At 33.3% G+C, this 26,789-nt stretch overlaps 3 protein-coding genes across 3 annotated transcripts; 2 read left to right on the top strand and 1 right to left on the bottom strand.

The window, feature by feature from the left end:
• Nucleotides 1–124: 124 nt before the first annotated feature.
• LOC120637309 (neuroguidin) lies at nucleotides 125–2,833 on the bottom strand. The gene is made up of 2 exons (XM_039909090.1): nucleotides 2,617–2,833; nucleotides 125–1,165 (listed from the first exon to the last, which is right to left on the bottom strand). The coding sequence occupies exons 1-2, from the start codon at nucleotides 2,623–2,625 to the stop codon at nucleotides 284–286; spliced, it is 891 nt and encodes a 296-aa protein (XP_039765024.1). The 5' UTR covers nucleotides 2,626–2,833; the 3' UTR covers nucleotides 125–283.
• An 806-nt stretch (nucleotides 2,834–3,639) lies between these two features.
• Nucleotides 3,640–13,055, top strand: LOC120637083 (transmembrane 9 superfamily member 4). The gene is made up of 9 exons (XM_039908711.1): nucleotides 3,640–3,763; nucleotides 3,840–4,234; nucleotides 4,767–4,922; nucleotides 6,061–6,338; nucleotides 7,597–7,800; nucleotides 8,159–8,576; nucleotides 9,476–9,659; nucleotides 10,460–10,598; nucleotides 10,764–13,055. Exons 1-9 carry the CDS (start codon nucleotides 3,755–3,757, stop codon nucleotides 10,862–10,864), a joined length of 1,884 nt encoding a protein of 627 aa, XP_039764645.1. The 5' UTR covers nucleotides 3,640–3,754; the 3' UTR covers nucleotides 10,865–13,055.
• Nucleotides 13,056–14,134: 1,079 nt separating this feature from the next.
• Nucleotides 14,135–15,745, top strand: LOC120637399 (carbonyl reductase [NADPH] 1-like). The gene has a single exon (XM_039909225.1). It carries the CDS (start codon nucleotides 14,229–14,231, stop codon nucleotides 15,057–15,059), a length of 831 nt encoding a protein of 276 aa, XP_039765159.1. The 5' UTR covers nucleotides 14,135–14,228; the 3' UTR covers nucleotides 15,060–15,745.
• The last annotated feature ends 11,044 nt before the right edge of the window (nucleotides 15,746–26,789 follow it).

The raw sequence follows: 26,789 nt of genomic DNA, 5'->3' as shown, positions 1-26,789 counted from the left end.
TAATAAAACAAAATATTTTATTCTTATATGAGTACCTATCATAAAATGGAAAGTTTATTATTTTGTTATAGCAAATATATTTAATAATATATATAAGCTAAGAGTATTGTTTTTTTTTAAATTATTGTAATATCTAGGCAAAAAAATAAGCATTCTATCTTCATAACCCAAACTATTTTCTGTTTTTAAGACAAATGAGGCACTTTCTGAACATGTATTCCCATGTGATCACATTTCATTTTTAATACATGAAAGTAGAAATTAAACAAAATAGTTTATGCAATCAATGTGTACGCCTTCTTTTGAACCCTTTACCCTTTTTAGACTTAATCTTGTGTTTACGTGCTGTGCTACGGGTTCCTGTGATTTCATCTGCTAACATGCCAACAGTTGTCAATTTTTTCCTTCTATTCTTCTCGGCTTTGGTAACTGGTAAGCGAGTCAGATAATTTTCTTCATACTCAGTTTTTTCTTGTTCATATTTTGATATAGAATGTTTTACATGATTGCCTGTGCTCATTTCCATTGGTGCCTCTGAATACTCCTCACGGAGCTCTCTCATAACACTTGAATTAAGATACTGTTTCTTTGCTCGTTCCTTATTTTTCTTTTCACTTTCGCTACGTGATATACTATCATCGAAATGTACAGCTGCTAACTTAGGAGGTATATATATGTTTGATTTTCCACTCTTATCTTTTTTATCAGTACTTTCAGACTCGGTGCTACTATCATCATCACTATTTTGTGTCTTACTTACTAGATTACCAGGATTAGCATGATATGACTGTGGATCATCTTCTGCAGTTCCAACTACAGCAGTTTTAACAAGTTTATCAATCTGATATTTCAGTTTAGAATCTATTGGACGAATTTTTTCTAGTACAGTCCGTATTTCAACAAGCCTGTCTATTGATGGATCTGAATCTATCTTTTCACCTGAACATTTTCTTAAAACTATGTAAGTTAAATTTATTAAATAACTTAGAAGCATTTGATATTTCATTTCTAGAAAACTCAAACCTTTATCTGTTGATATTTCACCACTCTTCACACGCAGCAACATATTATCAACTAGTTGTGACACTTGCTGTACATTTGTGTTCATTTCTTTAAGCAAGTTCAGAGCTTGAGGTAAGTCGGGCTGTTCCATTTCATCTGTAGCCTGAAGAGAAATACTGAGTTCAAATAACTGTATATAAAATAGAATATTAGCATATTAGCATGTTAGCATGTTCAACAACAGATTATGAGTTCCAGGGTTTAATTCCTAGTTAGGGCCAAGAATTTTTACATAATGGGTTTTTAATGCGGAAAATTCTGAATACAGAAAGTTGATAACTCCTGTGCCTCTAAGAGCATGTTATTATCACTAACATGAAAATGAATTACGTGCACAGTAATTGTTGAAACCCACCAACCCGCATTGGAACAGCATGGTAGCAGCTATGTATTTATAGTAAAACTACTATACTATACTCTAACTTTCTTCCTCTTCAGAGGAAACCAATACCCAGCAGGGGTATGGGTTTCCTCTCTCATAAGAGGAACATATGGTAAGAGATGGTATGTTAAAAAGCTGGTGATTATGAGTATGATATATATGTATACTGTTTTAAATAATGCATTGGAGAAGCATGGTGCCCATGCCCTACAATAGAACAATAGGCTGAGTTACAATGATGCCCGGCTCTCTGTAAGAGCTAGTTGCATCATGCCACAGTTATCATCATCATTAACCCCATGACCAGCCTACTACGGGGCATGGGTTTCCTCTCAGAATGGGTTATGGCTGTAATCTACCATGCTGGCCAAGTGCGGATTGTAGACATGTGACAGTAATGACTAGTAACAACTATTTTAATGAAAATATTAATAAATAAATCGCATTGGTGCCTATTATGCTTTAAATAGAATAAAAATTTACTCAAACTACACTAAATCCTAACCTAATTCTCTACCATAAAGGGTTATCTGGAGGAGATCGCTTAAAGCGATAAGACCACCTTTGAGCATCTTCTATATATATTTTTATTGTTTTGTTATTTCTTGTTTTCGCTTTTAATTTGTGCAATTAAGACTTTATCTATCTATCTATCTATCTAAATCCTTTTATTCACATCAATATATCAGTGTAATACTTGTAGTCTGACCAAGTTGTATTATAATATTAAAACCTCTCATTTAGTTTTGTTTAGGCTCCAGAAAAAAAAACTAATATCTAAAATTTTATAATTTTTATTAGTGTTTTTACACAATTTCTCAGGCCACGATTGCCAGAGTCGCAGGTTTAAATCCTATCGGTTCCGAAATTTTTTATATGCATTTCAAATTTATAAAATTGATATCTAAAAGTTCAAAAAGCATTCAGGAAAATATTTTGGAGGTGAGGTAGACATTTGAAGATTTTTGGTTAGGTTTAGACCTACCATTTACCAAAATACAAAACTTGATCCGAAAAACGTCTCGGTTGTTAGGGAATGTTTCTTCTGGGCCTATGTCATGATTAATGAGACAAAGATAATACTTTACTTTATGAATGAGACTTTGGAAGGCTATAAATTTAAAATATTTTTTATTTACTGTCATCCATGAAAATAAAACTTTAAAACATACCTGAACCATGTTGATAAATTTTCAAGTTGACAAATAACCTCAATATTTTGTTTACAATATGAATATAAAAGCTATTTCAATTTTATTTCAATTATCACTTAAAGTTACATATTCTTTAAGGAATACCTCGAGAAAATAACTCAATAAAGTAAAATCATTCTTCCAAAATAAAACAAAACCTCAAAAGACGGATGGGAACACAGATTCACAGATATCTCATTTTACTTTTACCACAGATTCATGATTAGTAAGCCACAGACTAGAAAATGTCATAACCCTCCCCTAATTGTATGCGACATCGCGCCGCAACACTAAATCGTTTAGCGGCACGTCTTTGTCGGTAGGGTGGTAACTAGCCACGGCCGAAGCCTCCCACCAGAAAATTCAGAAATTATAAATTCCAAAATCCAAAAATTCCCTGCAGTTCGACAAAAAATATATATATAATTTATTATAAGGAACTTTCATTAATTTATAGGTAATCATCATATAAACCGATTACCGGCCCACTACAGAGCACGAGTCTCCTCCCACAATGAGAAGGGGTTAGGGTCCACCACAATGGCCCAGTGCGGATTGGTGGACTCCACATATCTTAGAGAACATAATGTTTGCATGTTTCTCCCAGGCATGGTTACCTCACGATGTTTTCCTCATTTGAAGCAAGTGATATTAAATTTTAAAAAAACTACTTTATTATATATTATGGTAAAAATTAATAATTTTTAATTAAGTTAATGATAGTGCCGATAATTTTGCCGTAAATGTGGCTCCATCAATAAGAGTTGAAGACTGACTTTGGAAACACTCAAAAAAGTTTAATAGAGATATTAAGCTGCTCATTGCTCACCTGAGCTGTAAAAAATTTACTTTTTTTTAAATTATTTATTCTTTCCCATAGGGAAAAGGCAATGGTACATAAGTACATAACCGTACAGCCACTAAAAAGGTCACTGCTGCTGTCTGACGTCTGTCAAATACAAGAAATGTCAATACCCTCGGATTCAGAATAGTCAATAAAAAATTAATTGTACGTACTGTCCACTGCACAATAAAATATTTAAAATTCCGCTTTCGCAAAAAATAATATTATGTTTGCGTATTTTTGGTTCCGATTCTTCAAAACTGACTAGTAAATATGTTTACAGTAAGTATCTGTTATATAGATGTGATTTATGTAGTTGCTAGAGAGAGTTATCACGGCTAATAATGTGCTTCTTCAGTTTTCTTTTCAGATTCAGTCATTAATATTTGTAGGGAATTTAATTATCTTTTGCTATGGTTTCTATGTACCCGGCGTTGCGCCGGTTGAATATCGAAAGGGGCAAAGAATTGAAGTTAGAGCTGTTAAAATGACGAGTATACACACGCAACTACCATATGAATATTATTCTTTACCACTTTGTATACCCAAAAATGGAACATTCCAATACAAATCGGAGAATTTGGGTGAAGTTTTGCGAGGTGACCGAATTGTAAACACTCCATATGAAATACACATGGCTGAGAATATAAAATGCAGACTCCTCTGCCATAAGCAAAATAATCCAATGAATTGGAATGTTGATGAATCTGATAAAGTTGCAAGTCGCATTGAACATGAATATTTTGTGCATTTGTAAGTATACTTTATTATGTTATGTTTTATTAACACAAAGTAAGTGTTTCAAGCATACCTACTAAACTACTGTACTGTTAAGTGTGTGATTATCCATTGATATCCATCCTACATCTACTATGATATCGTTTGAATTGACAGCAATTAAACAGTAACTATTATTAGGTGAAGAAAGTTACCTAAAATAAAAATTTAAAGACACATGAAATATCACAACAAATAATGAATTATCTTAAACAATGTTTGTGTTTAATTAAACCTCCATAAATAAACAAGTTTATACAAAAATAATTGAAATACTGAAACATGTTTCACTGATTTGTTTAACTTAAATTTTTTTGCAGATGCAATTAACAAATGATAAATGTTGTGTTTTACTTTATTTAAACAACTTTATTGCAGAACATAGGAAACACACACAGGAAACACTTACTTAAATATAAGTATGTGCAAAAGGCAACCTTATCACTAAAAGTTACCTGTTTCAGCCTACCTAGGTGTTTTCTGAAATGAATTTCTAATTTACTTTCAGGTTAGTGGATAATTTACCAGTTGCAACTAAAATAATAAATGCTGACACTTTAGAACGAAGCATAGAACAAGGTTACCGTCTTGGATTCATGTCAAAGGGCAAAGCATATATCAATAATCATTTGAAGTTACTTCTTAAGTACCACAAGCACAGTCAGTAAGTCCACTTGCTTTTCTTGACAAAATATTGTTGTGCTATTAAAGAACAATGGCAAAAAAATTGTTGATACAATTTGTTAGTCTACAAATGTGAACTTATACTGATTTTCTTATATTTTTTCGAATGATGCTTATGACTAAGTCTGGAAACAGAACTATTTTTTTATTGCGGACTCAATTGACTAGTCAAAAGAATATTATAATCAGGGAGTGACAGTCGGTGATGCTGATTTTTGTCTGTGAAAATGCAGATCTCCATTATCTGAGATCCAGATACGATTTATTTAAATTTTTTGACAAAGCGATAGCAGGTTTTTTTTTTTCATAAAATTTAACCAAAGATTATATCTTATGTCTTTAAACGAGCAATTCTTGTATATATATATATATATATATATATACAAGAATTGCCGAAATATATATATATATATATATATATATATATATACAAGAATTGCCGAAATATATATATATATATATATATATAATTGGAATCTCAGAATCTGCTCCAACGATTTTCATGAAAATTAGTATTCAGGAGGGTTTGGGGGGGGGCGATAAATCAATCTAGCTAGGATTCATTTTTAGAAAATGTTATTTTGTTCGTGTTTTCCGGTAATAACCGATTTTGTCCAGACGAATTTGCACGGGTCAGCTAGTAAACATTAAATGAAAACACAAGATAACCGCAATAATGAGATCTTACATGAAACTATTATGAACTTTTGTTTTCTGTATTAATTATTTTTACAAAGTCTGTATATTATAAAACTCTAAATATGCATTCCTTTTTTTATTATTTGATTTTTAGTACCTACCTGGACTGTGTACATTTGACAATAACTTAGTAGTGTTCATTGGTTGGCAAAAATTAAAAATAAACACCTCTAAAAACAAAGAGAATACAAACACTATGTATAATATACTTACCAACCTCAAACTGCAAAATATTTTTCTTTCTGACTTTATTTAAATGTAAACTTTCTTCATAAAAAATGTTTAAGAATTCATACTCTATACATTTACTAATTTTTCATTAGCATTACTATTCTATTCTTCCTAGGTGTGGATATTTGTACATAAAGCAATTAAATATCTTATAGTAGGGTTTTCAATAACATTTTTTACTTTTACAGAGATTCATATAGAGTAGTAGGTTTTGAAGTGGAGACATATTCAGTAGATAAAGCTGAATTGACTTTTGCTGAGGAATCATGTGGCTATCCATCTGAACCAAGGCCACAGCTTGTTAATGAAGACACAGGAACAAAATTGTACTTCACATATTCGGTTGAGTGGGGAGAGTCTGATATAGAATGGGCATCAAGATGGGATATTTATTTAGGCATGAAAGATGTGCAAATTCACTGGTTTTCTATTGTCAATTCAATAGTGGTACTTTTCTTCCTGTCAGGTTAGTCTTTTAAGCTATATACATTTGATTAAAATATGTGTTTTTTTTTAAATATACAATGTGTAACGGAATTACGAAAGACTGTTGAAGGGAGCATAAGTATATTTCATAAGGAATCATCCTGTAACATTATTAAATCAAAAAAAGCATATTTATTTTCCTATACAAACGAATTCTAAACATTACAAGTGTTTACTTACGCTTGCTACGCGACGCGTAGGTACCTAATAAAGTAGTCACTTGATTTTACTTTTGCACTTGTTTTCTGTTAGGGCTGTATATGATTTGTTTCGGTAAAAACTATGGCAATGGTTTACTCAAAACTATTAGTGTTTCGGTTTCAGAGATAAGGTTCAGTTTGTTTGTTGTATAGACTAGAGATTGCCTGCAATCACATAAGGAGCAGTTGGGACGATGCAGCCCAAGGTAGATTGGGTTTGCCCATAATCACCACGCTGGGCAGACTGGTATTCGCAGTAGCTGGTTAAGTATTACAGCTGCTGCCCGTTTTCCGTTATATTCCCTTATTCGCCTCTTGACGACCTCCCTGGCGTAGCGGTGAGCGGTTTTAAGTTGGAGTTCCCGGTTTTGATTCCCAGCAGGGGCAATTTTATAATTTCAGAAATTGTTCTGTGACAAAGCCGTGCCACTAAGCGATTTAGCGTAGCGCAGTACGATGTCGCTAAGAAGCAAATGAGGGGTATGGGCTCAATATAACTGCCCTACTCCCTCACTAGTTAACCCGCTGCCTAGATTATGTATATTCACTCTTGATTTGAAGTTACTCAAACTATAGGTGGTGAAGATAGATGTAAATCCAGGTCAATTACCAATTTGCAGTGTGTCTTAAAAGAAGCAAAGAATTGTTAAACAATCATATCAAGTATATCCCATTTTTGTAGTGACGTGTGCTTTTAAAATAAACTCACCAAAACACACATTGATAAAGATGACATCTTTTTATATTAAAACACGTTTTTTTTTGTTGTGAAACATACTTTACACTAAAAACTAGTGAAAAGGTGTTTATAATACGAAAATTTATAAAAACTTGTGTATTACATTACAATTCCCAATTTTGTTATGTATTTACTTTGCCTCACAATATAATGGCTACATATTTATAAATAGTAGCGAAAGAGTATCGGTATTTGATTGTAAGGATCCTAAAATATATTAAGCCAAAAAGACTTAACTATTAAGACATGTTTAAGTTTTAGGGCATTCTTAAATTAGAAGTACACCCCTTATTTTCCAGGTATTCTCACAATGATCATGGTTCGAACACTAAGAAGAGACATTGCTAGATATAACTCTGACGAAAAAGTTGAAGATATGATTGAAGAAACAGGTTGGAAACTAGTTCATGGAGATGTATTCAGGCCACCTCCGAAAAGAATGCTCTTTGCAGCTGTGATTGGAAGTGGAATACAAATTTTTCTAATGTCTCTCATAACTATTGGTTAGTTTAATTATCAATTCATAGTTTCAATTCAATTTATAGTTACTACAGTTAAGGAAATTTGTTAAAATTATTAATACATCATTAAAAATTCAATTTGTTAAAAATATTAATGATGTTTATATACTATCTAGGCATTAAAGATTAGACTTAGATCTTGGTACTAGGGAAATAGAGATAATTAGTTTAAGATTGCAAAACATGTTAAAAATCAAAAATCAATTCACAAATTGTAATTGGATATATTTTTATTGCAAAATTTTTAGGACTGATTTAGAAATACATAAATCTGATATCGATTTTATATGTTGCGTTTATGAAAAGCATGGCTTTAAAAAATCAACAATTTTTTTTTCAGTAATTGCTATGCTTGGAATGTTGTCACCAGCTAGCCGCGGAGCTCTAATGACAGCTGCAATATTCCTCTACGTGTTTATGGGTCTAATTGCTGGTTACTACTCAGCTCGCTTGTATAACACTCTGAAAGGAAAACAATGGAAGCATGCAGCATTCCTAACTGCCACACTTTATCCAGCAATCGTTTTTGGGACTTGTTTCTTTTTAAACTTTTTCATTATGGGTAAACACTCCAGTGGGGCAGTACCTTTCTCAACTATGATGGCTCTATTGTGTCTATGGTTTTGTATATCGCTGCCCCTAGTATATTTAGGCTATTATTTCGGGTGTCGTAAGCAGCCGTTTCAACATCCCGTGCGAACAAACTTTATACCTAGAAAAGTACCTGAACAACTTTGGTATATGAACACATACGTATGGTGAGAATAATTTTATATTTTCTTATTTTCTCATAGGTATTTTTCAAATAAGCTATGGTTATGGTTTTATAGTTATATTTGATGATAGTTGAGAATAAATACATTTGTTTCGGTCTAGTTTGTAGAACAATAAATAGAACTTAGCGAGTGTACCGCCAGTTAGATAGTACAAAGTTTTTATAATCATAACATACGAGCGCGAGAGTTAAAAAGATCCATTTTAAATATTATATTTACAACGTGTAACCGAATTACGAAATAATATTGAACGATGCATCATCATCATCATCATATATACCGGTAGACGTCCACTGCTGGACATAGGTCTTTTCTAGGGAGTTCCAAATTCCACGGTTCTGAGCCGCTTGGATCCAGCGGCTACTTGCGACACGCTTAATGTCGTCTGTCCACCTCGTTGGGGGTCGACCAACGCGGCGCTTACCAGTTAGGGGCTGCCATTCCAGCACCTTGGGACCCCAACGTCCATCCTTTCTCCGAACTATGTGCCCGGCCCATTGCCACTTCAGCTTCGCGACTCGTTGAGCTATGTCAGTAAATCTGGTTCTTCTACGAATCTCCACATTTCTGATTCGATCGCGTAGAATTACTCTCTCTCATGATTTCATTTGCATGTGACTTTAGGGCTGTATCTGATTTATTCAGTAAAAAATATGGTATTGTTTCACTCAAACACTAATAGGTTTTCGGTTTCAACGATAAGTCTTAGAGATAGTACATAATGCACCTCCATAGCCTGTGAAGTATTATTTCGGTTTTCATTTACACATTCTATAGGTTTACGGTAAATAAAAAAAGGAATACATATAACCATTTCTTAATATTATAAGCATTTTTTGTTTTCTTTTTTTAAATTAATATGTACATATTTTCAATTTCAGTATTTTGATGGCTGGTATACTACCATTTGGTGCTGTGTTTATAGAGCTTTTCTTCATATTCAATGCTCTATGGGAAAATCAATTTTACTATCTTTTTGGGTTCCTGTTTTTAGTGTTTTGCATATTAGTTATATCAGTATCCCAGATTTCTATCGTGATGGTGTACTTTCAACTCTGTGGTGAGGTAAATACAGTTACAATTAATTATTAGAATCATAAGATGAGTGAATGAATGAATACACTTTTATTGTACAAAACATAGAAAAATCATAAGAAAGAAATGCAAATACAATGAGATAAGATAAAAGGTACAATTTAAATATAAAATATAAATAAATATTATCGTATTTAGCCCATTGTCTATAGCCCAGGCAACCAAAGGCATTATTCAGATAGGTAGGTAACTAAGAATCATAACGTGTCTTGTTAGCACTAACTTTGACTGAGCGAAGTCAATCGCTCTATGGAACCAAGCCTTAGAATATCTTAATCATAATATACTCCTATACACAAACACTGCGTATACCCCGTGTCTGTGTATAGTCAAAAAATCTGATAAAAATAAATATTCGTCACTTTCACGCAGTCCACCAATCCGCACTAGGCTACAGTGCGGATTGGTGCGGACTGCTAGCGACATCTCATTGTGGGAGGAGACTCGTGCCCCGTAGTGAACCGGTATTGGGTTAATATAATGGTGAGGATTATGATGATTGGTGGAAATTACCCTGTGTTTACATAACATAATAATAACTTGAAAAATGACAAACTTTGGCACAAACTTTCATCTCCTTTTCAACACTAGTGGTGAAGTAAAAAAATATCTTACCGCCTTTCGCATAAATTGGGTTATCAAATGAAAAAAAAATGTGTTTAAATCTGACTGGTCGTCCCTGAGATTAGCGCGGTCAAACAGTAGAACAGAAACTTCATATTTATTATTAGTTGTTATAGAAATTAATTATTTTTTGGTTTTCTTTTAAGGATTATCACTGGTGGTGGAAAAGCTTTATCATATCTGGAGGATCTGCTGTTTATATTCTCGTTTATTCAATATTCTATTTCTTCACAAAACTGGAAATAACGGAGTTCATACCCACCTTACTTTACATTGGTTACACAGGTACTATTTTTTTTAAGTACCCTTGTAGAATTTGCTGTGGTTATTATAATCTTAAATAATTTTACTAACTAAATAAAAATATTGTACCTACTCGTAATATCTTAGTTTCTTATATGTTAGGATTGTAATTGGTTTTGATTTTTACTAAAGTGTGTTTCTTTTCAGGCCTCATGGTTTTAACGTTTTGGCTTTTAACTGGAACCATTGGATTCTTTGCCGCATACACATTTATCAGAAAAATTTACGCTGCGGTGAAAATTGACTAATTCTTTGAAAAGAAAAACAAATCCATTGCATTTGGTGCGCGAATTAAAAATAAACATTCAGTTTGCTGATTTGGTTGAGTGTAATAGACTAATTGTTTGAATATCAATCGTAAAATTTATGATTTTTATTGCAAGTTATTGCATATCTGGACTATTTAAATAGTAATGCTTTAAATCTATGTAGTAGGCAATTCTAATTTATAAGGATATTTTAACAATATTTAGTTATACAACGTGTAACGGAATTACGAAATACTGGTCAAGGGTCCCTGAGTATTAAATCAAAAGAAGCATTTATTTCACCATACAAATCAATTTAAAACATTCTCGGTGTTTACTTATGGCAACTCTATTGAAGATAGATGACCGACACGTGTATAGTACCTACACTACGCGGCGGGTACCTAATAAAGTGACAGAAGTCACTTGATTTTACTTTTGCAAGTGATGTTAGGGCTGTATCTAATTTCTTTCTGTAAATACTATGGCAATGGTTTACACAAAAACTATGAGCGTTTCGGTATGACAAATAGGTCTCAGAGACGGTAAATAATGAACCTCTATTTCTTTTTTCATTTCCACGTTGTATATTAATGCCAATTTAGTTGTACACAAATCTCTATACTTATTTAAATTGGCAAGTTAACTGTAGTGCTATTTATTTATTTTGTTTTAAATTCTTACTAATACAATTTCGAAAGTGTGTGCACCTGCACCTGCTAGCAACCTGGAGATTTTTGAGATGAGCCCGGGCAATTGAATGGTGAATTACAATAATAAGTTTACGGTGTATCTAACAAACGTGGATAAATAACAGTAGGTGAGTAAGGGTGCAACTTCCGATCAGATCAGTACAGTCGTCACCCTCCTATTCCCTTATCGTACCGTACCTTACTGGCGTCCTTAGTGAGAGTCCTTTCCTCGCATTTACCGCTGCATTTTTACGCCACTACAAGCTAGCGTAAAAAGCCTTTACCGATATCTCACCTCGTGGTAAATGATGATGCCATCTACGATGCTAGCGGGCGGGAAGTTAGGGGTAAGGCAGTTTCAGTAAATCCACCCGAACGCTGAAACTTTTAAAGGCACGTCTAAGGTGGTAACTAGGAACGGCGAAAGCCTCCCTTACATTGTAACTTCAGAAATAATATATTTTCAAGTTGTCCCTACCAGATCTCGAAACCCCCCAAAGTTATTAACACTCATCGCTCACCATTGCGCCAGCGAGGTCGTCAAAAATATCACCAGTCAATTTAGTTTGTAGAGTTTCGTGTACAATCGAATTTGAACCAATGTGTGATGATTTTGAGTGTGAAAGTATGAGTTCAGTCTTGCTGTCCCCTATATATATAATAATATATATATAAAAATAAGCTGAACGCACATTACGAATCGAAATGTACGATCCGCACGCATCGTAATCTCATTTTCAGTTATTAGTATAGAAGTAATGGAAAGGTATCATGTGGACGTCAGAACAATAATGCATTGTCATTATTTTTGCGCATCTGATGCCGTTGAGGAGTGCTGTATTGACGAACAGTTTTGCACGTGACGTTTGAGATTATGCTCGTAATTTGCAACAGCATTAAAATGTATTGTTATAAATGATCAAAATGACACTGTTACGTCTTACGTGGTTTCTTTACATTAAGCTTTAATGGAATATTTGATCACTATTGGGTCGAGATTTGTACCTTGAATAGGTAATTAATTGTTGAATCTAGTAGTATTTTCTTTTTTATTTCGGTCTCTTAACCTTAGATATTTTTAAAAATATACTTAAAATGCTTAGAAACTTACAAATCAACAGATAGGTACTGTGAAATGACAAAAAAATTGTGTTAAATACAAGAGGTATACCTACACCTTTAAATAGCTTATGTTTGCTGTTTCATTAAAAGTACAACCTTTTTATGTTATTTATATATATTCACGTAACGTATATTTTATTTGTATTTGCGGTTCCACTTGTACAAAATAATGTATAATGTACAAAACCAAACTTATGAATCAAACATACAGCGGAAGTGATTTTACACAATATCTCAGTGTAAATTTATAATACACGATATTTATTTTTTTCCTGATCCAATGATCCTCTCAATGATCGTGTCTAAAAAATAATGATTTCAAAATATTTAAACATGAATTTGAAATTATGCACTGTATCCATAATTTAAATAATTATTCCTAGTCTTGTATGAATTTAAAGCCTTTTATTTTATTTTGTAGATTATTTATGTTTAAGAAAAAAATAAATAAATACAGTAATATTTTTTTTTTATTGACTAAGTATAGAGATAAAAGTTATTCCGATTCTAAGCATTTGTGAGTCAAAGAAATCTGCTGCTGCAGCACTTACTGAACACGCAATTATATGAACCGCAGGCGGTGTGTTTACTAAAAAATATTTGTCGTTGATGCCCCCATATAAAGAATCTACCTTTAATTAAGCCTTAAAGACGCACAAAGAAAGTAATTTGATATCATATAGTCGCACAATTTCAGATTAAAGCGCATTTTATTTACTGAGAAATATGTTACTTTACACTCGTGGCTCGCTTCGTCTCTAAGTCAACGAATGGCATGTCCAGATGACACAACAAATTAACCCCTCGACTGCAATCTCACAAGGAGGTAAGTTATGCTGCAGTTTCGCTTAGCAGCTAACCTGCTGTTGGGGGTAGGGCAGGCATATTATAACCCTAATCGGTTTTTACAAGGCAACGACCGTAACGCTAATTTGCTTGTCGTCTCGTCTTTGTCAGAGACCAGATTAGAAAAAACCAGAAATTATAATTTTTCTCTGTTCCCACATAAAATACCACATTGCCGACCATTGCGCTAGGGAGGTTGGCACGAACCCCTGGCGGTTGAAGGGTCTCAGCACCAGCGCCTGGTGGTTCCCCAAACACATACTTTACGACCCGGACGACTGGCGAAGACGAGGTCCTCGATTTCTAAAGTACGTACTAGAGTCTAGACGTGTACGTTTCCTCTACGGTCACGGACGAAGACTAATCCCTAACCCAGATAACCCAGATTACCCAACAATACCTAAGTTGCTGTCCCCGATTTCTGATTGCTCGAGCTTTGGGGCTCATCTCATCCGCTCCCAGTGATGCTGAACAATAAAAACCGACCCTACAACAATATATCATAGATAAAAAGTTTAACTTTTGTCATCTGTACTTGAAATTGACATCTGTGTCAATATGAAGTCCCCTGTCATTTGTCAAATTGACACTATCTGAAATGTCAAGGTCAATCGCTACTAGAATTAAGATTATATAAATAGATACTATATTTATTTTTAAAGTTTATATTTTTATTGTGAATTATAAGTTGTTTCAATTTTTTTATGTACAATATGGAAACCAAAGTAGCAATAGTCACAGGTAGTAACAAAGGCATAGGATTCGAGATCGTCAAAGGCCTATGTCGAAAGATTGGTGCTGTTTATCTAACTGCAAGAAACGAGGAAAGAGGGCGACAAGCTGTAGAGAAACTAGAAAAGTTGGGCCTCCGCCCTTTATTCCATGTCCTAGACGTAACAAGCGAGTCGAGCATACAAGAGTTCGCAGATTACATTTCTAAACATCATTCTGGAATCGACATATTAGTGAACAACGCCGGTGTTTTAGATTTCGATAAATCAGTTACATCCTACGAAGATGCCAAAAGGCTCATGGATACAAATTTCTATAGCCTTCTTACAATATCAAAAATCTTGTATCCACTTTTAACAAATAACGCTCGTATTATTAATCTGAGCAGTGACTGGGGCCTGCTGTCAAACATCAGGAAACAAGTGTGGCTCGACACATTAGTAAAGGAAGATCTCACTACTGATGAGATATTACAATTTGTTGAAGACTTTTTGCAAGCTGCTAAGAATGGAAAGAGTTCATATGTGTCTTTTGGAGGGCATTATTGTGATTATAAAGTGTCAAAAGTTGCATTGTCGGCCCTTACGTTTGTGCAGCAAAAAGAATTTATTAAGCAAGGAAAAGACATATCTGTAAATTGTGTTCATCCGGGCTTTGTTAAAACCGACATGACCAAAGGAATGGGTGATTTTTCTCCAGAGCGTGGGGCTAAAGCTCCTCTATACTTAGCGGTAGACGCTCCACAGTCCCTCAAGGGCACATTTGTGTGGCACGATTGTCACCAAGTGAACTGGGATGATTAAAGATAAAAGAGTTTTGAATATTGTTTTAAATTCTGTGATAAAAGTGTCACACACACTTAAACTAATATATGTGTTTTTAGCATTTGCTTATTTTCATTATTATAAAGGTTTATTCATATTAGCCGCCCTGCAGCTCCAAGCTATTTATATAAATTAATATGCAGCTATGGGTCTGCTGAAGTTGTGTGATACAAATGCAAGGGAGTTTGTGGCAGTTTAGTTAATGATTTCTTAGAAATGATATATAAGAATTATGTGAAAAGTATATTATAAAATTATTATTATACTGCTTCAGAGAGCCCATTAGAGAGCAGCCTTTGCCCAACAGTGGGAGGTATATAATTTCACTTTACCGATTTTTATAACCAAAGCTAAATTATTTTGAAATCCTGTTGCGCTTGTGCTTACAATTTAAAAAAATCTGCCACTAGCTCTTCAGCTTAATTTGTATGAGTTAAAGTTAGTAAAATAACTGCATGAATGTGGAGGCTAATTTGGATTCATCCTTAATAAAAATATTTTATAATCTTGTTGTAAATAAAGTTATCAATAATGTGATCTGTACACATGGTCCATTACACCCAGTAATGAGGTTGTAATAACTGACAGACTGAAACCACAAGAAAACCAACATTATTTAATTTAAAGTAATTTATTGTTGGTATTAAAGTATTGAATGAAAATTTTATGAAGTTTATTATTATTAAGTAAACTTAATCTCTCCGTAGGAATGTATAAAATCAAAAAAATTCAACCTTGGATTAGTTTGTTTATACCAATATGATAATTTGCTGACTAAATTATAATTTGATGCCTGGCTTAGAAAATAGCTAAGGCACTTACCGGTGCCCTGGAAAGCCATCCATCCTGGCTATAATCACTAACATGTTATAGTAATCAAACCCAATCAAGCAGTAATAAAGCAGTGAGAGAAATCTAAGCTAACTCTTTAACCCTTTCCTGTTTCCAGTTGTGGGACATTAAAATTTGAAAACATCCCTAGGGCAAGTTGTGTGTGCTTGTACCTTTTATATATTGAAAATTTTAAAATCGACTTTGGCTTCTAACTGCATCTAACAGCAAAGCCATACCCAAAAATTTAAGTTTACATTATGCAGCAGTTATGGGATATTACCTGCTTACCCTTTCTTGGTTAACACACTTCCATCTAAAACTACCATCCTACAACAACAACAAAATCAAAGGCAACAGACCACTGTATCTTTTCAATACATTGTGTTGTTACTGTGTACGAGAGCTTTTTTTAAAGTTATTATTGACAGACCAACAGAGAGTCATCATCATCATCATTATGTCAGCCGGTTGACTTCCGCTGTTGGTTTTTCGAAGTGAGTTCTAAATATCACGGTCTTGTGACGCTTGGATCCAGCGGCTCCCTGCGACTTGTTTGATACTGTCTACCAACGCTACGTTTACCGGTATAAAGTCGCTACTCCAGCACCTTGGCACCCCAACGTCCAACGGTTCTCCGAGATTCATGCCCCACCCAAAATACAAAGAAACAATAGAAGAAAAAAACATGGCTTATTAAAGGTGCAAATGCAGACTTATCACTTAGAGTTAAGGCAACAGCGTAAGAAGTTTATAAGTTAGTAAAGTTTTGGTCTGTCAAGTGGTTAGTATGTACGACTACACATCACGAGGTCGTGGGTTTGATTCCCGCGTTAAGTCAATCGTTGTTTTGTTTGTACCAGCCCGGAGTGAGGAAATTGGCGGTGTCGGTCTCCATGCCATGTTAAGGGAAATCTATACTAATAATATAAATCAAATAAGTTGGTTTTTTGTAAATCACATTGAACTACCAGTCGAATATGAAAAATATTTTTTCCCTTTGATGTATGGACCCGTTTTTTTTACATAACTTGAAAAAATACACGGGATTTCGTCGTACACAAAGGGGCTTAAATAGGGTATTAAAGTATATTTGTTAGAACGCGGTAATCTCGGGAAGTAAGTACTAGGCTATAAAAAATTTACATAAAGCTACGGCGTAGAATTAAAGTTTGTATGGTACAAATTTATACAACAGATGTAAGTAGTTAGTTTATGTATAAAAAATTCGTTGCGTACTTTAGATGGAAAGGTGTAAATAGATATGGAATGTAGAAATTTATAATTTTAGTCACAATACTGTAGACTAATCTGATCGGAAAACTTAGCAATAACCACTGACCACCCTTTCCTCCTAAAGTACCTACGCAACGAATTTTTGATCACCGATTTCATCGATATTGCAACTTCTAAGACAATAATAAAATGACAAATATAATTAAAATATGATACGTAAAAATCATATAGTAATATTATTTTAGTTTTAGTCTGAAAGAAGGTTGAATTTAGTTGTCTGAGAGAGGACCGTGCATAAATAGTAGTGTGTTTTTATACTATCAATTTCGGGAACGCGTCCTTATATATACCTAATATTTATTCGGCAATTCGAAAATACCGAAACATACAGTATTCATGATAATAAAAGTATTGTCGCAACATTTACCTGAGCTCAATACTTTTAAGAAAATGTATGGGTACCTAACTGTAGAAAGGTGACCTAAAAATACGCACACACATACACGTGTATGTAAATGTGATTTCAAGATACTTCATGTAATAGCACTAAAAGTCATTGGTAGGTTACTTCCCTGATATCCGGGAAGTCCTTTATGCTAGTAACTTAATAATGTACTTAGTTTTACATTATTTCACTAATGGTATCCTTTCTTCGGATATGTACGGCTTGATTACGATAAATGTATCGTCAGTAATATCTAGCTCCTCAAACAAGCTAGATTCCAATACGTTATTATAAAATTGCTCAGTGCCTGTACATATAACCTAACAGCAACATACCATTCGAATTTATGAGATCTTTCCGTTTGATGTTCCGGGTTCATATTTAAATTCAAAATTCAAATCCAGAATTTTTTTATTCTTATAGACCTATCACAGGCACTTACGAAGCGTACATACAAATCATAAGTTATCAATAATGTTAGATGATGCTGACACAGAATCAAGATCATCCAGAACCCTCATTCAGCCATTATTGCGTGCAGTGCATTGTTTTTAAAAATAGTGGAAACGCCCTGCGCACGTCTCACTTCAGTATTTATAACAAAGTTGCTAGCTCACAAATGTTTCCAATTTGCTTAATTTTATGGTAAACTTTTAGAACATAAGAGGTAAATTAATTACTGTCAACTGCTAAATAGAATGAAATGACTAACCGCCAGTTCGAGAAACACGACTAAAGAATAGTGGTTTTTAATGCTTCTATGTTCTGAATTCTGTGTATATGTGAATTATTCATTCATAAATCAATCGTTAACTTACACTTAATTAAAGCTTGGAGGTGTCCAAACGCGCCCTGGTCTAAGAAGAGCCCACAACAAACTTAGCCGGGTTTTTTTTTTGTTATCACAATCTCAAAGTCAAATTAACATTCATCTATGAAGAATTCATACCCAAGTTTTTTTAAATTCATTTAATCCTTAATAATATAATAGGATTATTCTCGAAGCTTAGGTGTTATATAAACTTTGAAGTGATTGAGAGACATTTCAAAAATAATTTAATTAATCGAGCATAAGTCAAACAGATACCTACCTACTTGATAAATATTTTTCTAAATCTCATTAGCGATTTCCCACTGCATTCACAGACCGTTATATGGATGCTCTAGCCCACTTATTGAATTACAAAATCGTAATGGCGGAAATGCAAAAGGGAGGTGCTGCAGTTTGTACCTAATACCTCCCTCGAAGCATACAGAAGCCTTGATGTGGCTTTATTTGCATTATTGTGCCTAGGAAGACACTTATTTGTAAACCTTTTAAAGGGGTTATCGGGCTAAGTAGGTATTATCGACTGTCTGTACATAATCTTATAAATATAATTATATACGGGATTTTAAAACATACCTACTTACGCAAAACTAGATACTTCTTCTTCTACTTCTGTCTTCAAAAGACTGCAATTAGTCTCTTTACACCATATCCATTTGTTAATTCTTATCTATTTATCTGTACAATAGGTTTTAGCTTGAATGCTGTTTTAATGTTTGTGTAAATGACATAATTTCATCCAAACTACGCTGCTTTCATTATTATCAATCCATTAACGGCCAACTACAGGGCACAGATTTCCTCTAAAAATGAACAGCGCTAAAGCGGAAATTATGGAAAACTCTCAGGCATTCAGGTCTCCTCATGATGTATTCCTTCATTTAAGTTGAAGCAAATAATTTCATGGTTTTAAACGCACATAAAAGTTAAAGGTACGTGCCGGGTATCAAACTCGGTCCCACAGAAAGGCAAGCTAAACTACAGAGGTTTAATATAACTTTGATACCTCTAACAGGTTAGCCCGCTTCCATCTTAGTGTGTCCATGTATAACTTACCATCTGGTGAGAATGCAGTCAAGGGTTATTTTGTGGGATAAAAAGAAAATAGGTACATAATATTATGATAATTCTTAGTTGTAGCACTTATTATAGCAATGTAATTTGGGTGTGACTGTGATCTACCTATTTATCGTGGCAGATTGTAAATAATGCGATCTCAAAGGCAATGCCCACAAATTACTATGTTAGGTTTGCTAACAGAATCAAAATACATTAGCCATACCACCTTGTTGGTAATTTACAGATTTATTGAAGTCATAATATCCCAGATCCTTATTGCCTTTGAATTTGAATAAAATCGGTCTGCACTCGCACCGAAATGTAGAGAGAATTATTAAGAGGCTATACAGTATACAGATAGACTGCATTTGCACTGCAAGTTCAGCCATGATTTGAAAGATAGCTCTTGTCATTGACCTTTTAAGTTTTACTTTGATATACTTCAGTACATATAAGTATAAGTATTAAGTGCAACCATTGGAATAATAAACAAATTATAAATGTTATCAGTTTGATACAGATACATTCGAGTTATTTGTGTTACTGCGATATATAATAAATACTTATGTACTTCCCTTCTTATCGCTACATAGTATAAAGTAGGTAGAGACCTACCTAAAGTCGGCCCATTGCGTCTGTTTTTTTCGCTTGTTTAAGAGTTCTTAAAGGACTCTGATAATTTTGCTTAAAAATATTCCAGGCTTGACTGTTCGACTGCCGTAGAATGTCAGTGACAAAGTGATTATTATTATTATTATAAATCTTTATTTGTACACCACATTAAGAAATATACAAGAAAAAATAGAAACATAAAAATAGAAGTAGAATACAAAAGGCGGCCTTATCGCTTAGTAGCGTTCTCTGCCAGGCAACCTTAGAATTAGGAAAAAAAAGAGGAGAAGTAACTGCAGGTGATACAAAATGTAGAATAAATACATACTAAATACTAATACATAAACTAATTTACACAAATACATCTTAAACATCGCCTTCAGTTGGTCAAATAATAACACTTAACGGCTTTTTTAAATATCGCCAGTGACTTTGACTGCCGTATGTTCATAGGAAGCGCATTCCACAATTCGATGGCTTGTACAGTAAATAATTTTTTATAAAATTTTGTGATTTTTGTGATTCTCCCTCTGTGTAGATCCCTTCCAGAACTCTCCATTCCAATGTGTTTTAATGTTAGTCTATTGTCGGTATGGCCTAGGTGTTTTTTTTTAATGAAGACCACGATCTTTGTGTATTTTAGGTTTCTATTTTTTATTGCATGCCACATAAGCGGAGCGTGAGGTGATGCTCTACTCTCGACATGTTAAAAAATCCAGTCTTTCAAAACTTAAACGATGTTTTTTATTAGTATAACACTTACAGGATAATATGAGTGCACTAACATCAAGTTAAATAATATGTCTAGCACATATGTTATATATTTTATAAGCAATTATTCTTGTTCATTATAGTAAATAATAATAAAACTAATTGTTCTTGGACGTCCGTGTGTCTATGTTTACGGATCCGTGTATGTGGCAGAGAAATTGGACGAAAAAATTATCTTACCGGAATACCTATTTATTTTTTATCATATAAAGTAATGCACTTTGCTGATTCCTAGTTAATGTTAGCGTTCTAAGTACTGTCGTTTAATAATAATTTATCAAAAACTAAAAAAGTACGACTGCGTTGTATATCTATATTTTCATTTTTTTTAGTATATTTTTTTCCCACCTTACAATTATGGCGCCACTATTTTTTTTTCTATATTGTACGTGGAAAATCAAGAATCAATTTCGTCTCATAAAATCGCGTGAGACATAAAGATAATAATTTTATTTGTTATTTCATTTTAAAAAACTTGAGTTTTTGTTTTAGGTTTTTTTTTTAAAATGTGAATGACCGCTATGAAGCGTGCTCTTTTGGATTTTCCAAATTTTTTCTACATTATAGTATTTTACTTACAATTATTTTAATAATACTATCGCCAGAATATACCATATTAGTAGTAAAGCTTTTTGTGACAGAAACTACCACGAAAAGCCATGCTTATTTCTGACGCCAAGCAGCATAGTCGAAATGCTGTGTTCCGGTACGGAGAGCGTGGTTGCCGGTGTTATAACAGGCACAAGATGACAGACATGAACATGATGTCACACCTACGCCTCAGATTGCGCACAAGGCGGCAAGTTTCATGGTCCTTGTATACCCTGCGAAATGTTTTTTTATATATACTCTTTGGTTTGCGCTTCTGGTAACAGGGGGAACCATCATAAGTTGAAGCGACATAGCAATATTAGAATGAACATACCTGATTTTATATTGAAATGTGCGATGTTACTTATTCAAATTTAAAAAAATAAGATTAAAATTATATCCCCGATTATATCCCAAGGGCTATAATTAACATGTCCATCTAATAAAGCACGGGAACATGGAATAGGAGAAGTTTACCTCCGTTTATTTATTACACATATATTATTTGGATATTATTTCCACTTATGCACCAGTGCTCTGAGATTTCTTAAAGCTGTAGAAGAAGGTAAACTTTTATCCTTTCCCCAGGGAGATAATTGTCACCTGCCCATGCTAGCCGTGCTGAGGGTGTAAAGAATTTCAGTAAATAAGTACAACATTACAACCCCGCTAAGCTTTTTGAATGTAATTACCTACCTTTCTGTAAGAGCAGGCTATGTAATACGCCATTTTCGAGCGAGTGCAGTGTAAAATTACCCTTATAGCGTTGACATGAGATTTGTTCTCATGCATCGTTGCCACTTAAGTACCTATCTTTTTTGGCGATGGTAAAAATATGCTTCCTCTGGTTCGCTCGTCTCATATGAACAAAGGAGCTTTGCTTAAAAATCAAAACGCCAAATTAGCCTAACGTAACGATAAAAAGTAGTTACTTAAGTCATGAGTTTTAATCCAGCACTTTTAATAAAAAAATAGTTTTTTTTTTATATCAGTCAATCAGAAATAATGATTTGGGAAAGATTGGAAATAAAAATATAATATCACAATAAAATATTTGTATTGAACTGGCCTTATGTAATAAATTACATCTTAAATTCTACAAAAAAAAATGACTTGACGAGACTTTGTACCGCCAAACTGGATACGTAGGTATTATCATTACAAGATTGGTCTTATATTAACACAAAAATTTCGCTTGTTTGTGTCGCATAGCGGTTTTACCGTGCAACTTTAGTACAAGTTGTTACCGTCCTAAGAGCTGGTAAAAAAATCGATATGGTTTTTATACTATGAAAAGAAATGAAAAAAATATGAATTGAAAATCAATATATATATTGATTTTTTTATATTTATTTGTTCACTATGCTACCTTTATGTATCTTATATAATATAACCGTAAAATATCTTCTATCGGGTGTAAGGCTCTCTGAAAATAATGCCTCTATGCGCATCTTAAAAAATATTGACAATATTCTTTATTGCCAATAATATAAACTGTGTGGTCACCGATGCGATGTGAAAGTCAAAGCCACTTTATCCTATCTTAAGTATTTAAAAAAAATTTACGGGCTGTCTTTAATTTTGTGATCGGCGTTACACATATGTACGATCAAAAGTATCCTTTAAAGAGTTCCGTCCTCCATCTCCGGAAATCCCCTTCTGCCGAGTTCAAAAAATGGTAGGTATAAAAATTTTACCGTATGAGATACGGAATCCTTCAACAATTTGTTCATCAGCTCTTGGACGAACAAAGCCTATCTACAATGCATCAATACAGTAATAGCTTAGATAAGTAAGAGATGGTCCGCATATTACTTAGTACTAACATAGCATGAGTTTTTGAAACGAGAGAGGTTTCCATCAAACGGTAGACGGTTAAAAATGTTCTTAAATACGAGTAGTTATATAGAATAATCGTTCATTATTTACCATTTAAAAACTATAAGGAAATCACTAACATCCAAACGATTATTCTAAATTTGGCGCTTTTTTTAAATAAGTTTGCATAGATGGCCGTCTCAAAAACGCTTGCTTTATTATTATTAGTTACAAAAAATACGGTATAGGTAAACAATCATAGCTGTACTCTTTGGTGTTCTAGCCGTTAGTCATTGCACGTGTACTTATATCCAATGTAAAACCTCCATCGTCTTATTAGAACACGTGTGAATCGTGATTGCATTTTGGTACTATACCTTTATAATGTACCTACTTATAAGTAATACATTTATTAGCGTTTCTTTTCTAAATTATCTAATAAACAATAAAACACAATGACCTAGGGTTTGCGAACAGTCTTTAAAAGAAAACAATCAATTCACATAAATTAAATCCTTAGATTAAAACTAGACACAAATGCAAGTCGCTTATGATAAAAACATAATAAAACAGAATTTCGTAGGTAGGTATCTACTTACATCATCTATTTATTAATTCGCGAGTTTGAATAATGAATGGTAACAAACCGAGAATACGTATATGCAGGCACAATTGGTAACAGTTGGTAGCTTTTCTGTTATTAAAGGATGAAATCATTAATTAGAATTACAATACACATAAAAATTCATAAAAAATGCCAATGTTATGTTGTAAGTTTAAAATAAAGTACATACAATAATATATATTATAATTAAATAGATCGTAACTTATAAGTAATCTTACATAAATACTATAGCGTTTTACGACTAAAAACACTTTACTTTGGTTTGTATTGGACTCATTTCATACATGTTATAATATTTTACATAAGGTAGAAACGTTTTAAACTACTTCATATTTTCTTACTGGTGTAGTAGAACAAGACAAGCAGTAAGAAAAAACAGACTATATGTACCCATGATTATTATATATAGTAGTTTTTATAGGTAACATATTCTATAGGTAAGTCTTGTTTAAACTCTTAAAAGTTTACTTAACTCTTAAACTCACCACAGTTATCAAAATCAAAGGAGACACTTAAATATCAGGAAAAGTATTTTATTAAGAGATAATGGAAAGTAACGCCTTCAAAGTAACGCCTGCTTCTGTCCAATATTTATTAACAAAATTTCTTACCTATAATATTATTCACGGCTAAAATTGTTTGAAACAAAACAGAACATAAGGAATGTGATTGGTGATACCTTATGTACTCGTACCTTCGTGTTATAGCTGATCGCACAATATAGCAAGCAACATATTGTATCCATTCAGTTTTTGCTGAAATTACATGCCGTTGAAAACAGTGCTAAAACGTAATATTGTACGACCCGTTCCAATGGGTTAAGTACGACTTTTTTTTATTAGAAATACTTCGATTTCTAGAGAAACTGGGTGTAAATTTAAAAAAAAGTAAATATGGCGACTATGTGGTGATATTCTCCAAAACAAAAATTCCAACAGTGTTCTGCAGTCACGTTTTGCTTTTTTTTTTAAATTACGTATTTGCCATTGAGTTTTGCCGGTCAAAAACCATGCCATTGGAAATGTATGAAAAATATATGTTTTTGGATCAGGATTGGCACCAGGCATGCAACAGCAAGTGGAAACAGCTTTAAGTTTTAGTAATATTTTTAAGGCACTAATCAATTATTCTTAAGGCACTATTTTACTGGTGATTTAAATGCCCATATGGTTCAATGGTTATAAATGGTAAATTGTACTAACATCATTAAATCGACTTGGTTTTAATTTTAACATTTTAATAATAGGAACGTACAGTCATGAAATTAATATAGATTAGTATATCACAAGGTAAGGACGGATCTATAATGATATAACAGCGTTGAAGCTTCCTATCTATTTCCTATGACTTAGCGCAGGTAGTTAGCGCGTAATATTTTTAATGTGACGTAAAAGGCACGTAATACAAATAACGAATAATCCGTATGTAGTCGGTACAAAAATAATCAATATTCGTTACAATTGTGTAAGTAACTCGTTTCTTTGATAATGATAAACTATAACAATCAAAAATTTATTTTTGTGCCATATTTGGCCATAAACAAATTCCGTCACTTAGGTTTTTTTGAGATGAGAATAACATAGATTTTAAGAGTAATATTGCAAGAACTAAAATGCTACAATTTAAGTGCTGGTTTTGTAGGAATAAAACATGGATATAGGGATTAAAATTACAATATGTCATAAAAAAACCTATGCGCACAGCCAGTAGGTAAGCAGAACCGTGTAATAAAATTAACGATTCGATAGTTAGAGTCGGTCAGTGAACCAGTCACTCAGTAGGTAACGGAAACATATAGTTTATCATAGCTTTATTATCCACATATCTAAGAACTTTAGTAGATATAACAAACAGTTCCAAATACAAGCCGTATCATTTACCTACTTATTTCGTGTGTTAACTCAAAAAAGTAATTGTTCGCATCTTTGGCTACATCAATTGAATAGTGAAAACATTAGAAGTCATGGTCGTGTCGACGTAATTCATACTCGTAGAATTAAGGTTATATCGATATATAAATCAACCATTTCCAACGGTTGAAAAAACGTGATATTTTTTTCAAATGTGATATTTTTTTACGTTAAGCTTGAATATAATATTGTTTACGCAGCTTTTAATAGACATAAAGGTTTCCAAAGTTCGAAATTAGAAAAAGGACTGAAAAAGAGGCAGCTAAAGTTTAAAGTGAACAGGTTCGATCGATTGACAATTCTTACAGATTTTTGCGAATATCTCGAAATTGGTGGGTGAACTTGTTGATAATTAAATATTTTAATTAATTATTTATATTAGTAATAATGCTACGGAAAACCGTAGCAGTGCTACTTTAGATATGATATTAAAGACTTTCATGGAAATGGATCTTTTCGTAGAGAATTTGATTTTACCCTCATTATATAAATAAATAAAACCTATTCATCACTGTCATTACGGGGCACAGTTCTCCATTAAGTAAGTTAAGTAAAGAATGACCCCGCATTTAGGCCGTAGTCCACCACGCTTTTCAAGTGCAGATAAGTAGATTTCACATGTTATTGACAATATTTTGGAGAACACTCTTGGCATGCAGGTATAAAGCAAGTAAATATCACTTGCGTTAAACGCACATAACTCAAGTTGCGTCACGGAGATAAAACTCGGTCCCCGCGAAATTGAAGCCGAAGTCCACGAGGCCTGCACTGCTTTTTTCTATTTACCTTAATTACTCAATGGAGTAACATAATATGTATAACTATACCGCAAAAAGTTGGTGAAATCGAAGTTATTGCAAGTAGTGTTTAAAGTATAAGTTAAGCTCTCTAAATTGATGGTTTCTGTCCTTGTCTAATTTTCCCGATCGAAATGTAGGTAATTTTAAATCTTGTGCATTTAATTTAGAATTTAATGCAAAAT

This window comes from Pararge aegeria, chromosome 3, assembly GCF_905163445.1.
Source record: "Pararge aegeria chromosome 3, ilParAegt1.1, whole genome shotgun sequence".
In the NCBI taxonomy this organism is placed as follows: Eukaryota; Metazoa; Arthropoda; class Insecta; order Lepidoptera; family Nymphalidae; genus Pararge; species Pararge aegeria.
Note: the sequence above shows the minus strand (reverse complement) of the source record. Positions and strands in the feature narration are given on the sequence as shown.